The sequence below is a fragment of the Phragmites australis genome, chromosome 21 (assembly GCF_958298935.1).
Source record: "Phragmites australis chromosome 21, lpPhrAust1.1, whole genome shotgun sequence".
In the NCBI taxonomy this organism is placed as follows: domain Eukaryota; kingdom Viridiplantae; phylum Streptophyta; class Magnoliopsida; order Poales; family Poaceae; genus Phragmites; species Phragmites australis.
This window is the reverse complement of record NC_084941.1, coordinates 9614900-9627820: the sequence shown is the minus strand read 5'-3', so window position 1 is coordinate 9627820 and position 12921 is coordinate 9614900. Positions and strand designations below refer to the sequence as shown.

General features: G+C 44.4%; 1 protein-coding gene across 1 annotated transcript; it reads right to left on the bottom strand.

The window, feature by feature from the left end:
* Positions 1–4271: 4271 nt before the first annotated feature.
* LOC133903150 (uncharacterized) lies at positions 4272–5266 on the bottom strand. The gene is made up of 2 exons (XM_062344491.1): positions 4445–5266; positions 4272–4352 (listed from the first exon to the last, which is right to left on the bottom strand). Exons 1-2 carry the CDS (start codon positions 5264–5266, stop codon positions 4272–4274), a joined length of 903 nt encoding a protein of 300 aa, XP_062200475.1.
* Between the last annotated feature and the right edge of the window lie 7655 nt (positions 5267–12921).

The following is a 12921-nucleotide window of genomic DNA, read 5'->3' as shown; positions in this document are numbered from 1 at the left end:
ACTGTGTCATGGGAGGAGAGAAAGCGAGGGGGGCGATGGCTGTCGTCTGTGTGCAAGTGTGCAATGTTTGTACGTGAGTTTCTAGAAGGGTAAGGGAAAGTTGAGGTGAAGGTGGGCTAGATGGTTCGGGAAAGGCTAGCCCATCTAATCCTTTATGCCCTTTTCTTTCTTGTCTTCATCTTTTATTTTCCTTTTCCTTTAGGTTGGTGACCCTTGACCCCATGCTTCTTCCCGAGGTCATTGACCCGGATTCCTTTTGGTCCTATACCTTGTCGTGAATTTGTCATCCCGATGCGATACCCCCTTTGTACACAACTTTTGTCAAGTGTCAACCGCTTCCAACGACCCTATTACTCGACCTAATCAACCAAAAATTTTGGTGATTATGATATAGCCATTTTGAATTCACGTTTTTCTATGTCAACTCTTGATTATCTCTAGGTGAAGGACTCCCTCACTATGGACACCCCTACCTCCGAAATAGGCATTCTAGCTTGGTGGGAGCACCACACCCTTCTATCAATCGAGTAAGATCTTCAGTCAAGCTTTATGAGAGCATTGTCTTGAAGACATATTTCGTTTGAGAAGATTTGGAACTCTCTAAACACAATGCTATATGCGCTTTAGGAAATCTTTTTCTAAAGCAAGGGAAATAATAATGCCTAAATTCTTAACAAAAGTAGAGGTTCAATCATCGAGTTTGCTTGATAATCTATATCTTCACCTATAGAGGCTTGAAACCCATACATTATAAGTGATCCAGTTTATTTTGAGGTTTTACGTTAGATATAATAATTTATAGAGTGTAATAAAAAAGTGACTTCTTTTGTTAGGGGAAATCGAGAGCTTTCATTCATTAACAATATCATTGTGGAAGCAGAGCAAACACTAGAAACATGGAAAGAAGAACTCATATGTTCCTGTTCATATGGAAAGAAGGCTAGAAAGATGGAAAGAAGAGCTCATGGCAAGCAACTCTTGCAAACCCAACTATACACATGCAAACTTTGCGTAGAAGACATACAATATTAGCTTCCTACTTAGGAAAATAATAGGAGAAATGACCGAAAATGGAAACCAGCTCCAGAACTCATTAGGATGCATACTACTAGGGAGGTTGAACTTCTTAGCATGTCGTTGATGCCGTTTCTAATCCAGTAAGGCAGGTGAAAAGTCCAAGAAATTATCTCTTCCTGAGACAACCTTTGAGCAATTGGCTACAAAACTTCTAGGCCCGTCAGTGTATTCCTCAGAATCTCCATGACTTTGTTAGATTGTAAGCCACATGATAGTGATGATCAATGGCAAATTCTAAGGCTATAGAGGTTGAACATAACATGTCGAATTCTAGGTCATCATCAGAAGCCTTCAGAGTTCAATTTGCAAACACATTCTTGCTTCCAAGCAAAACATCTTTGCATACGGGCATTCAATTAGCACAAGAATGATTATTTACCAAACTTGCATACCACACATGTACCAAATTGCTTCATGTAGCGCAGTTTGAGGATAGTTGATGCTTGTTGGGTGTATTTTATGACATGCCACCAAAAGACTTAAGAGCCACTTGGGAGTTTCAATTGTTCCTTCGACACCTCACCATTTAATGTCGAGAATGATTCAGATAGCTCACCTTAATGGCATGTCTATTTCTCTTTGCATCAACTTTCAGATGATTTTAACAACACTTACTTTGTAAAATAGCAAGCTGTGATGAACCAATATGGCTTTGCATCATCGAAATTGATGTGTTGCAATACAATCAAACAATCACTCAATCTCAATCATATAGCGGATATCACGAAATATACAATTGGTAAAATTACTTACAAAGAACCATTAAGCCAGAAGTGCAATCATCTTTACTTCAATCAACTAATAGGTTAATTGAAATTTGGAAAGAGAATACTCACCTTCATATGTATCTATCTAGCAGAATAGGTAACAATAACGGTAAATATTGCTAGCATAACCCCATAGAGATCTTTGCAAAAGCTTTCCTCTATATAACTTGTAGAGAGTTGCACATGAGTGTCCAAGATGGCGAGGGTGTAGTAATCCTGGAGAATAGGAGGCAAAGGCAACATGGTGTGCGAGGAGTGCCATAAATACACTTTAGTACCTCAATAAAAAAGGCATCATCAATCCTAGTATGAACAAGGATGTAAAGTGGGAGGCCACATCTCCAATGCAAGCCAACACCTCGAATAACCAACAATACTAGGGAAAGATCTTCCCTTTTGGTGTCATGGGCAATGGGCAAAGCTGCCACTTGGGTGAGGAGATATCATCACCCCATTGGCCCACCTTGAAGGAAAGGTCACAGTGAAAGTCATAGTAGTCGTATGTCAATTCCTGAGATTGGAGAAGACATTCATGAACGGTGGTGAGGGAGACCTCGTGGCCCACTAAGGCGACATCAAGTGCAAGCACTCGCACCTCGTCATGCTTTATATGTGAGTAGGGTTAGGGGATCATTGCCACGGAGTGAAAAGTGGGAAGAAGTATCACAACAATACTCCACCCATGATAGCCACTTGAACTACTCCTTATGTCGATCCCTAGTGACACAATAGAGGTACACGTGATGGCATTCTTGATAGCTTCAGCCTAACCATCAAACTAGGGATGGTAGGTAAAGCTCATGTGCATGCACACTCTAGCCAAGATAAAGATCTCAGTCCAAGAGTTGCTAGTAGTGATGACATTATGGTCACTAATGATGCAACGTAGCATCCCATGAAGACAAATGGGCGACAACCAATGCCATGTAGGTGTCATGGCAATAAAGTGTGCATATTTGGAGAAGTGATTCAGGATGATCAAAATGATGATCTTGCCTCATACTTGAGCGAGCTCTCGATGAAATCCATGGAGCTTATCTACCACACCTCTACATTGAGAGGTTGGAGGACAACAGTAGGTTAGAGATGCTTTGTGTTCTTTCGCTGGTATGTCAAACAGTCATGCACAAATTCATGGCCCACTTGGCGGGGATGTGGAATGTGGAAATTCACACGAAGGCGATGGTCACTGCATAGGAGCTCGAGGAGACTAACAATGTAGAGCAAGGCCTATTGCCTTGAGTCCAACCTTAATGCCCTAAACACGAGCAAGCTCGCCAATCAGATTGTTGTGCATTGGGGGTTTAAACTGTAGGTTGACGAGTTTGGATGAGCACCTTGAGTCTGGTATGCCTCCTCTTAGCTCTAGGCGCATGTACTACTTTTGTGTGACACCAGATAGATGGTAGGAGGCCAGCCAAACCTTCCCCTTGAATATTGAAAAGGATAGCTTGTGGAAGCAGGGGACATCGGCAGGCAAGGCCACCAAGGAAAGCAGTAACACTATTTTAGCCACAATGTATGCAACAGAGCTAGCCAACACACTGACTGTTGGGGGTGGAAGCGCGGCAAGATGGGTCGTGCCATGTCAGCCTTCGACTCTTCCTTGATCGCGACTTGTGCTACTAAGTCAGTGTCGCCGCCAACATTGTCATTCGTGTCTTCAAGGTTGCTCTTATCTACGAGTGCAAAGAGTGCATGGCGGCAATCGAGACACAAATTAATGGCGATGACATTGGCATCATGTTGCCTTGGCGATGCCAGATGATAACTAATTGGGCCGTGGAATCTAACTATGACAAGATCACTACTATTTGTTTGTCTAGATTCAATTACTTAGAACCCTCACTAGTAATCCTTGTACATGAAGAAACGAAGGGCTCTGATACCACATTATTATGGGCTAAACTAGTATTAGAACAGAGATTGTAGTCATAGGAAACCCTAGCAATCGCTAGGGCTATGTAAAATAGGATTCTTGAAGCTATCATAATACCCAATAAGAGATTAGGCAGGATAATTCATACATGGCTGAGGAAGATTGATGTGTAACAATAAGATACTAGTACATAAGTGATGGATAAAAAGGATGAGAAGAGGGACTTCTCTTATTCTATTTAGATCCTATCCATTGAGCAAGACTCTTTACATAGGTGGCTTCATAACAATCTAATATAGTGATATGATTGATAACAATCTAATCTTACCTAATTTTAGTCTAACAAATCTAATCTAAGAGATAGGAGATGCCTTTCTAAATAAAGAGAAGTTCCTAGAGATAAGGGCATTAGCCCCGCTGTACACCACCTCTTGGTGTGGCTGGCTGCGGCCTGCATTGCGCCATCTCCTGTCACACGAACTCGGCCTTGCGGACAGTACTGTAACCCCACCATAAAACAAGCAAACAACGCTATGCGGTTCCGTTTCTCATGAGTCATGAATGAAAGGAACTTCTAATGGGCAAATGCTATAACTGAACAGACTGAAAGGAATAGGCTCGTCTGGAATCTAGATGCAATTGTAATGAACACAAATCAAGTATATCTATATATATAAGCCTCGATACGTTCAAGAATCAAAACAATGAGGCAATGAATTACCTGCGGCGAGGAAGAGCAACTCCTGCAATCATTATTTGCGAACATCTGGCCCCGGAGCAGAACCGCCGTAGAGAAGTGGCCGCCGGGATTCCTCCCGAGGACCCTCGGTTCATCTGGGCTCTTCGCCACAAGGCGCACCCAGTCGAGCATCCCCACGAGTGCCTTCCTCTTCCGCTTCAGGTGCGCCGGTCCAGCGCTCGCGGGGTTCTTGGTGGGCGACAGGAACTTGTCCTTCTTGGAGCCCAAACGCCGGCCGGCTTTGCCGCTACTCCCGACCACCTCGTGGCGCTCTCCTGGCTTACGGATGCTCTGCTCCAGGGGGGTGAGGTACTCGGCGTACATCAGCTTGACTGCCGCCGCTGCGAACGGGTCTAGGCCGACATCCTCGGCGACGGCTGCCCAGGACGCGACGGCGGGGAACCCGCCGCGTGAGCGCACGGCGAGGTACAGGAGGAGCAGCTCCACCTTGCGGCCGTCAGCGAGCGGTGGCGGCGGAATCGGGAGGAACGGGACGGCTCCGGGGCCCTCCGACTCTGCGAGGAAGGCGGCGAGCACGGCTTCGAACAGGGCGGGCGCGCGAGCGTTCAGGAGCTCGGCCTCCGGGATCTCCAGCCCAGCGAGGCGTCCGCGACCGTGGAGCTCTCCAACGACGCCAAGCACGGCGAGCGCCGCATCGGACGGGATGCGGACCATGGTCGACGGCGGCGCGGCCGCCGCCGGTGAGGCGGGCGCGTGGCCCGGGCTTGGGCCTGAGGTTTTTGCTTTGAACTGAGGCGCGGAGGAATTAGAGCACGCAGGTGGTGGGGCTGGCGGGCCAGCCATTTTTGCTCCCAGCCCCTTAGAGTTGGGAGAAACTCCTCGGCTTCTCCTACTTTTGATGTCGACGTTGGGAGGAGAAATTTTTGGGAGGAGAGAATGGTTTTGGTTCTTCAATATTGGCCTTCTGCCTTAGATGGTGGGGAATTCCAATCTTAGTACAAAACATAGATTTATTTGGGGGAGGTGGAGGTGGGGGTGGGGTATGTGGGGCCAACTATAGTCTCACCCTTTACAAGGTGGACCGTTTGGCTTATGAAGCAGTGGCGATGTGAGTTGTGAAGCACCATGTAGCAAGGGTGGCATGAGTTGTGTCATTTATTTATATAAAAAAGGAGACGATGCATTTAGTAGTTTATATTTATAGCAACAATAAGTAATATCAATATCATAACTTATATGATAAGATATAGCACTACTACACAATAGGATATGAAGAGATACCTCCATATATAATCTATCTATAACATATCCTAACGTCAAGAATCGGCAACCTCAGGGCATCGAGTTATTGTAGGTAATGTACACCAATCACGTGGAAGCCAGTGCGAGCATGCGAAGCCGGCGCTATGGGAAAAATGTTGGAGAAACCGGATATCCCAATGGTCACTATTGATTGAATCCCACTGGATCCGTCTCTCCTCCCTTCTGCCTCCTCACGCCAATCGGATCTACTCCATCACCCGCCGTATCGACCATGAACGTCACATGCCTCCCATAGAGATGCGCACCACGGAGTTCTACTCCGTCGCCCGCCACATCAAACACGAGCGCCACACACAACCTGCGGAGAGGCGCACCACGTGGAGGTCGTCACCACCGCCGACGTGTAGTCGTCGTGACCCCACCCTTCATCTCTACATAGGAGTCACCGCCGAGTTCCCCGACCTCGCCACAGCTACCACCACCAAAGTCCGCTAGGCCCCTAACCCCACTTGTCCCCGCAAGTGCGCCGATAAGGAGCTCACAAAATATGCGTAGCTTCGGGGCCATGCAATGGGCAGCATTGGCGGCGATCCACACGGTGACCCACCCCGTCCACCACCAAATGCATCCAGCAACCAGAAGCTCTTGCCCACCACGACGTCACCGCTTGGGCTTCGGCCAAGACTCGCGGGTTCGCACCCGTGTCGCACGTGATGTACGTGTCGTAACGTTACCACCAGAGGGCTATAGGAACCTAACGGACAAGCCATATCCACGCGAGTCGCGACGCGGAGAAACAGCAGGGTGGCTCGGGCCTCGCCAGCCTCCGCCGACCATGGGCCCTCTTTTGCTGGCGCCAATAGTAGCAGGAGCACCTCCTCGGTGCCACCGTAGCCCCTTTCCAAGACGTCATCGGCGTACACCCACAGCGGATGGGTGGAGCGGGGTTTGAGCGTGAAGGAGACCAAGGCTGCATCCCCTAGTATCCTAGCTACCGATGTTGTGGTCCTCATTAGTGTGTCACAGACGGATCTAGCCTCCCACCTTGCTGCCAGCTTTCCCAACCTCCATGTGCTCCTCCAGACCTGCCGCTCCCCTCCGCCATTGCTATTGCTACGCCACCCACCACTCCGACCTACCCCGATGGACAGAGAGAGGACTGGGTATAGAGAGAAAGAGAGGGAGAAGTGAACGGGGTTTGAATAAGGATTCTGGCCTACTCCAGTGGTTGAAGAAGATAGAGGAGTGGGTAGATAGAAAATTGAGTGGACCGAGAGATATAGAGGGTGAGGGGATGGATAAGAATAGCCAACACTTCGGATTTTTTCCGATCCAGTTTACTGTTGGTTTATACGCACAAAAGTCGGATAGACACGTATAGACGCGCCAATACTCCTAGTAACATATACTAACGAGTTACAGACACCAAGGCCCTATAGCTACTGTGGCTCTGTTTTTCCCAAGCATGGCCAGCAGCGCCCAGAGGCATCGGCGCTTCCCAGGCCATGAAGTATTGTAGCTATGTTTTTTTTATGGCTGAGCAAGGCCAGCGGCATCGAGAATCAACGGCCTTACAGGGTACATGTTGACACCTCATCCAATCGAAACCATTCAGCCCTCAACTCACAGAACGCATATAATATTGAGTTCAGTTGGCATGGCTCTGTAGCCATTTTTTAATGCCTGAGCAAAGCCAGCAGCTTACATGGTGCATGCTGACACTTCATCCGGCCAAACCCATTCGGCTCACGCCTCGCTTACTATTGCATTGTAGCATATATCGGTTAGTTATGTAATATATACGTACTTACTTATTTTTACTTCACTTTTTACCTCATCTATTTAATTTTAAACAATATTACTATATACATATTACCTAAACATTATCGGATTTATTTTTAAAAAAACTAAAATCCCATTGGCGTGTGTAGGCGTGCCAATAAACTTAGTTATTATTGTTTTGTTCACATTATGTATATCATTACCTAAATTGGATGGTTTGTTCATGTTCGGTGTAAAAGATGTCTCATCGTATACAAAATCGAAGCAAACCCAAAATCAGGCCCTCGTTGGTTCCGATTTTGGACAGAAACCAGTCCGTTGCTTCTCTAAAACCGTTTTGCTTTTCTATTTCAACATTCAACTTTGTGTTTTAAAAAACTTTAATTTGAAAATTAAACTAACAATTAGGAAACATTCCACCAGAAATGGTGCAATGTTTAGTATCGTCTTAACACTCTATAAGATGGACAATCTAAATTGTAGAGAAACGCTATATGCACAAACAACTTTTCTTGACATATTTTAGTCACTATGTTGTACCCGAAAGAATACCAAAGAGAAAACTACTGCATTGTTGTTTCGTTGGTACTCGTGAAGATTGAGATTGTGTCCACACTGTGGGGTATGTTACTTACCACTACCCCGAACGGGTATTTACAAACGATTTTAAATTTTATCATAGGTAGTTATAGGTTTCGTCTCTAAAAAATATATGTGATATCGAGTTGGTTACAGATGATTTTAGAATCATCTGTAATATACTTACACATAGATATATTTTTTAAGATAATCGTCTGTACATAGTAAAAGTCACGAATGATATTTATTTAAACCTATATGCGATTACTAAGAGTCACAGACGTGTTTTGTTTTAACCCATCTGTGTTTATTGTCACCGATGGATTTAAAAAAAGTTTGTGTCTCCCTGTCCTCCTATAAAAAAATTTGCTTCCTGGGCCAGGAAACAAATTTGCTTATAGAGGGAAAAGGGTTACACATATACACATTTTATAATTTTAAAAATAAACCATTGACACATTGTTCAGAAAAACGATCACATATTATTCATAACATCGATCACACGTTATTTATAACACAAAATACATGTATTTACATATATATCACAAAGATTAAGAACATCACATAAACCTAGCTAGATATACATTATTGGTCTATCAATGTCGTATTCTAGAAGGATAAAATGATTAACATTGTGACGACACCGTCTTCCAAAAAAATAAAAAATGATCAACAAACTTGAGTCGATTGACACCATCTTTCAAAAAGATGAGATGATAGACATCATCTCAGCCTTGTGTGTTTTAGCACAATATCAACCCGAGAATCTTCTTCAATTAGCAGCTCGCAGTCGTTCGAATCTAGTTGCACCTTGATGATCTCATGCATCAGCCAGAATCAGACTGTGTTGCTGCCAAACCGCCAGCCATGGTTCAGTAAGAAATGGGCATTCAAGCATGTATTGCAGGTGACAAAAATTTCTTCATTCTAACGAATAACAATGAAGAAATTTTCATCACGAGAACTGAATGGAGAATGCGGTTGACAGCTGTCAGTGATATGGGAACCAGGGGTCCCCGAGTCCCGAGGCCAGGACAGCAGAGTGCCACGTGGCGCCCTCCCTTGAGGATTATCTCCCCGAGGTCCGAGAAGATCAAGTTCTGGGAGAGGGTGCTCGGGGTCATGAACAGTGGTCCCCGAGTACCTGAGTTCCCCGATGACCCGAGAAGGCCAAGTTCCGGAAGAGGATTCACGGGGCTATGAACAGTGGTCCCCGAGCACCCGAGTTCCCCGATGACAAGAGAAGTCAGTTCTGGGAGAGGGTGCTCGGGGCCATGAACAGTGGTCCCTGAGCACCCGAGTTCCCCGAGGACCCGAGCAGTCAAGTTCCGGGAGAGGGTACTCAGGGTCGTGAACAGTGGTCCCCGAGCACTCGAGTTCCCCGAGGACCAAGAGAGGGCATATCCGGGAGAGAGTGCTCGGGGCTGTGAACAGTAGTCCCCGAGCACTCACAGTTCCCCGAGGGTCTAAGAAGTCCTTCACCGGTGGTCCCCACAAGGGCTCAGCAGTGAGGTGTCAATAGGTGAGAGGCTCAATGCAGCATTTAAGAGGGTGCGTGGCCTGTCACTTCCAACCACTCCCTCCACACCTACTGTCAGTCCCTGCCACGGTCTGGCAGGGAGGTGTGGGGACATTTAATGCACGGGTCCCATCGCGTGTCATCCGGCACGCCTCGGGATAGCGTCGCAGAGCTCGAGGCGTAACGTCTGCCCCCCTGCTGTGTCAGGCATGCTCTGAACGGGTGGGCACGCGGGGCTGCTCGGTGGCTGCCCGACGGGCCCTCCCCACTGCACCCGTTAAAAAGCGAAATGATGATGACGAAGACCAGATGGAGGTGCATTTTCAACTCTCCCCATCACCTCAAGCAGCAGTCCATGATGGTTGCTTTCTATTTATGGCACCTTAGAACTTACGCCATCCTTTCTAGGCACGCCACCCGCCCCGGCCGGGTATAAAAGAGGGGCGGGCTCCCCGGAGAAGGAGACTGAGACTTGGATCGACCGAAGACACGAGAACACGTCGGATGAACTCCGGACGACGACGAAGAACAAGGAGCACGAAGCTCTAGACTTAGACAAACATCTTTGTAACACAACAGATCCTCAGAGAGACATTCCCTGAGCATTTATAGCATACACACAGGAGTAGGGTATTACGCTCCTTGCAGTCCGAACCTGTCTAAAATCCCCAGAGCATTTATTTCCTCCAGCATCCGATCATCCATTCCATCTGCATCTCATTTACTCTCATTTATTTCACATATGAGGCAGATTCAGAATCATCCCCCCAGCTGAATCTCAAGGGGGTCCCTTCGGATCCCTGCTTGAGGAGTTCATCCTTCGACAACAGCGTACACATGGTCAATGGAGGGGGCCTTCACAGCAGTGAAGAAGACGAAGTCCACCAGGCAGAAGTCGATGCTAAGCATCCACACCGTCAAAGACGTCATAGGAACAACTCCATCCTACCACCTCCTAATTGCCGTGAATTGAACCATTGTAGATCTACGACGGAAACAAGGTTGTGCCATCAGTTGCATAGATAAAAGCAATAAAAAACTAACAAACTCTAACTAAACCATGAAGGGAACTATATGATACTCACCTTGGTGGGATGCAAGGGATTTGGCTCCTGCTAACATCTCGCTTCTCCGACGTTGATGGTGAGTGAAGATGCAGAACACTCCTTACTTCTCAGTACAGTATAACACTTTGGGAGACAAGTGGTTTGTGTGTGTTGAAATCCAAAAGAGCATGGGAGACGGATAGTCAGATTTGAAAAAGTCCGCGGGTCTTTAAATACAGACAGGTGTTTATAAAATCTATCTATATCTACCGAATAGATACAGACGAATATTTCTAAAAGTCGTATGTGTCTGTATGATATAAACAGACAGTTTATAAAACCGTCTATAAGTTCATTCACACCTAGACGCATGTGTTGTTACAAACACGTCTATCTTAATAACTGTTTGAGGATATTTTGTCTATGACAGCTCCTAAGAAATCGTCTATGATATACCGTCTGCATTTAATGATTCTATGGTAGTGTACATTGGCTATTTGGTTTTATTAGGTGTACACATTTCTCATCGTATAGCCATACATATGGTGTGGATTTTTGAAACCAATATATGGTAGGTCCTAGTTTTCACCTGAAATCCTTTGAAGTATATCTTGCATATGTTTCTCAAATTAGCTTTGCGTTTTTCAGATCTTGATGTTTGAAATTTAAAATGTAATGCATATTTCACAAGAAGTTGTGATCAAAAGATATTTTTATGCTAATCAAAATATTGATAGGACAGGTGCTACATATCACACCTAAAAAAAATCACATGATAATTGGTGAAATTAGGTGTAAAGTATTATTATAATTGTGACCAGAAGGTTGATGAGATAGATGTGCCACATGTCATTTCACTCGCTGCTCTCCCAAAAGAGATCACATCATTGTAAGTGGTGGGGTCAGTTGTAAAGCATTGTTATAGTTGTGATAAAAATAGTAAGGATAAGTGAGCCACACATCATAGAAAAGATTGTATGAAAAATGATAGAGTTGTAAAGAAATATTGTAGTTGTTATCAAAAACTGATGGATGGATGGACCACTCATTGCTTCACACTTCATACAAGGACCACATGACAGTTGTGGACGGACCACTCATCATTTCACACTTTACTGTGCATCGTTGATTGTGCATAATAATATTTGCTACATATATTTTTTCAAACTTCAAGATGAAGGTGTAGCAATTACACACTTATCGTGCATGTATATATCTCTAATATATCAAAACGATAAAATCTGTGAAAAAACAATGAAGTTTGCCCCTCCAACATGCGTGGGATGGTAATTGAACTAGAGGGATAAGGTCCAGCACCGTTGAATTATGCATCATTTGACTTGATAAGACAAGCAATTGACAAGATATTTGATGCATTACACGAATGTGGATTAAGTCTAGATATTATTTTGTTGGATTAAGTAATAATGCTATATTAAGGAGATATAAGAAAGAAATAACTATTGTAATTGTCACACTCTATAGTGTATTCCACTTTAATATTATCTACTAAGTCGCATGAAGCAACGGAGCCACTGAAACATCAATGACCATGATATTAGGTTAATATGATTTTGGTGATTAATGTTAACATGGTCAATGTGATTAACATCGATTGCTAGTGTACGAGTTTTAATCTCATGGATGATATGTCATGGACTCAATGTTCTAAACACCTCAAAGGGATAATCATCAAGGACAAAGAAGGCTTCATAAAAATATAAGGATCTATTGTTTAGACAAGTGAACATGGTGTTGGGAGCATCACTCGTATAGATATATTTGTTTTCTTTGATTGTACTATGAAGAGGGTTTGGTATTTAGTAGCTTGATCTAGTGTCTTTAGGTTAGTTACCTAGTATATGATGCACATTAGGTTTGACCAGCTCTAATAGACCAGATTGAAGACCCAAGACATCAAGAAAGAGAAGCCACGAAGACTGAAACTTGAGAAAATTTGAATTGGACAAGTAAAACATCTAGGTCCATAATTTGGGTTTTGGTAATTAATGACAATGGGTAATTGTGGACTAATGTGTTTAATTGAAAAATATGAAAGGTTCCCAGAAATGATGAAAGAGCTAGAAAATACAAATGTGAAGGCATATGAAGTTTGCTAGCTCAAAGAAAAGCGGAAATTATGAAAAAGCTAATAAGAGACATGTGTGGACGGCATATGAATAGGATTAGCTCAAGTCAAATGTATAAATTAGGATATCTTGTTTTACCAGTCAAATATTGATTAGAGAAGAGAATGACTCAATTGTTAAGCATAGATACCATACTATTAAGAGGGATTATGTTCGTTT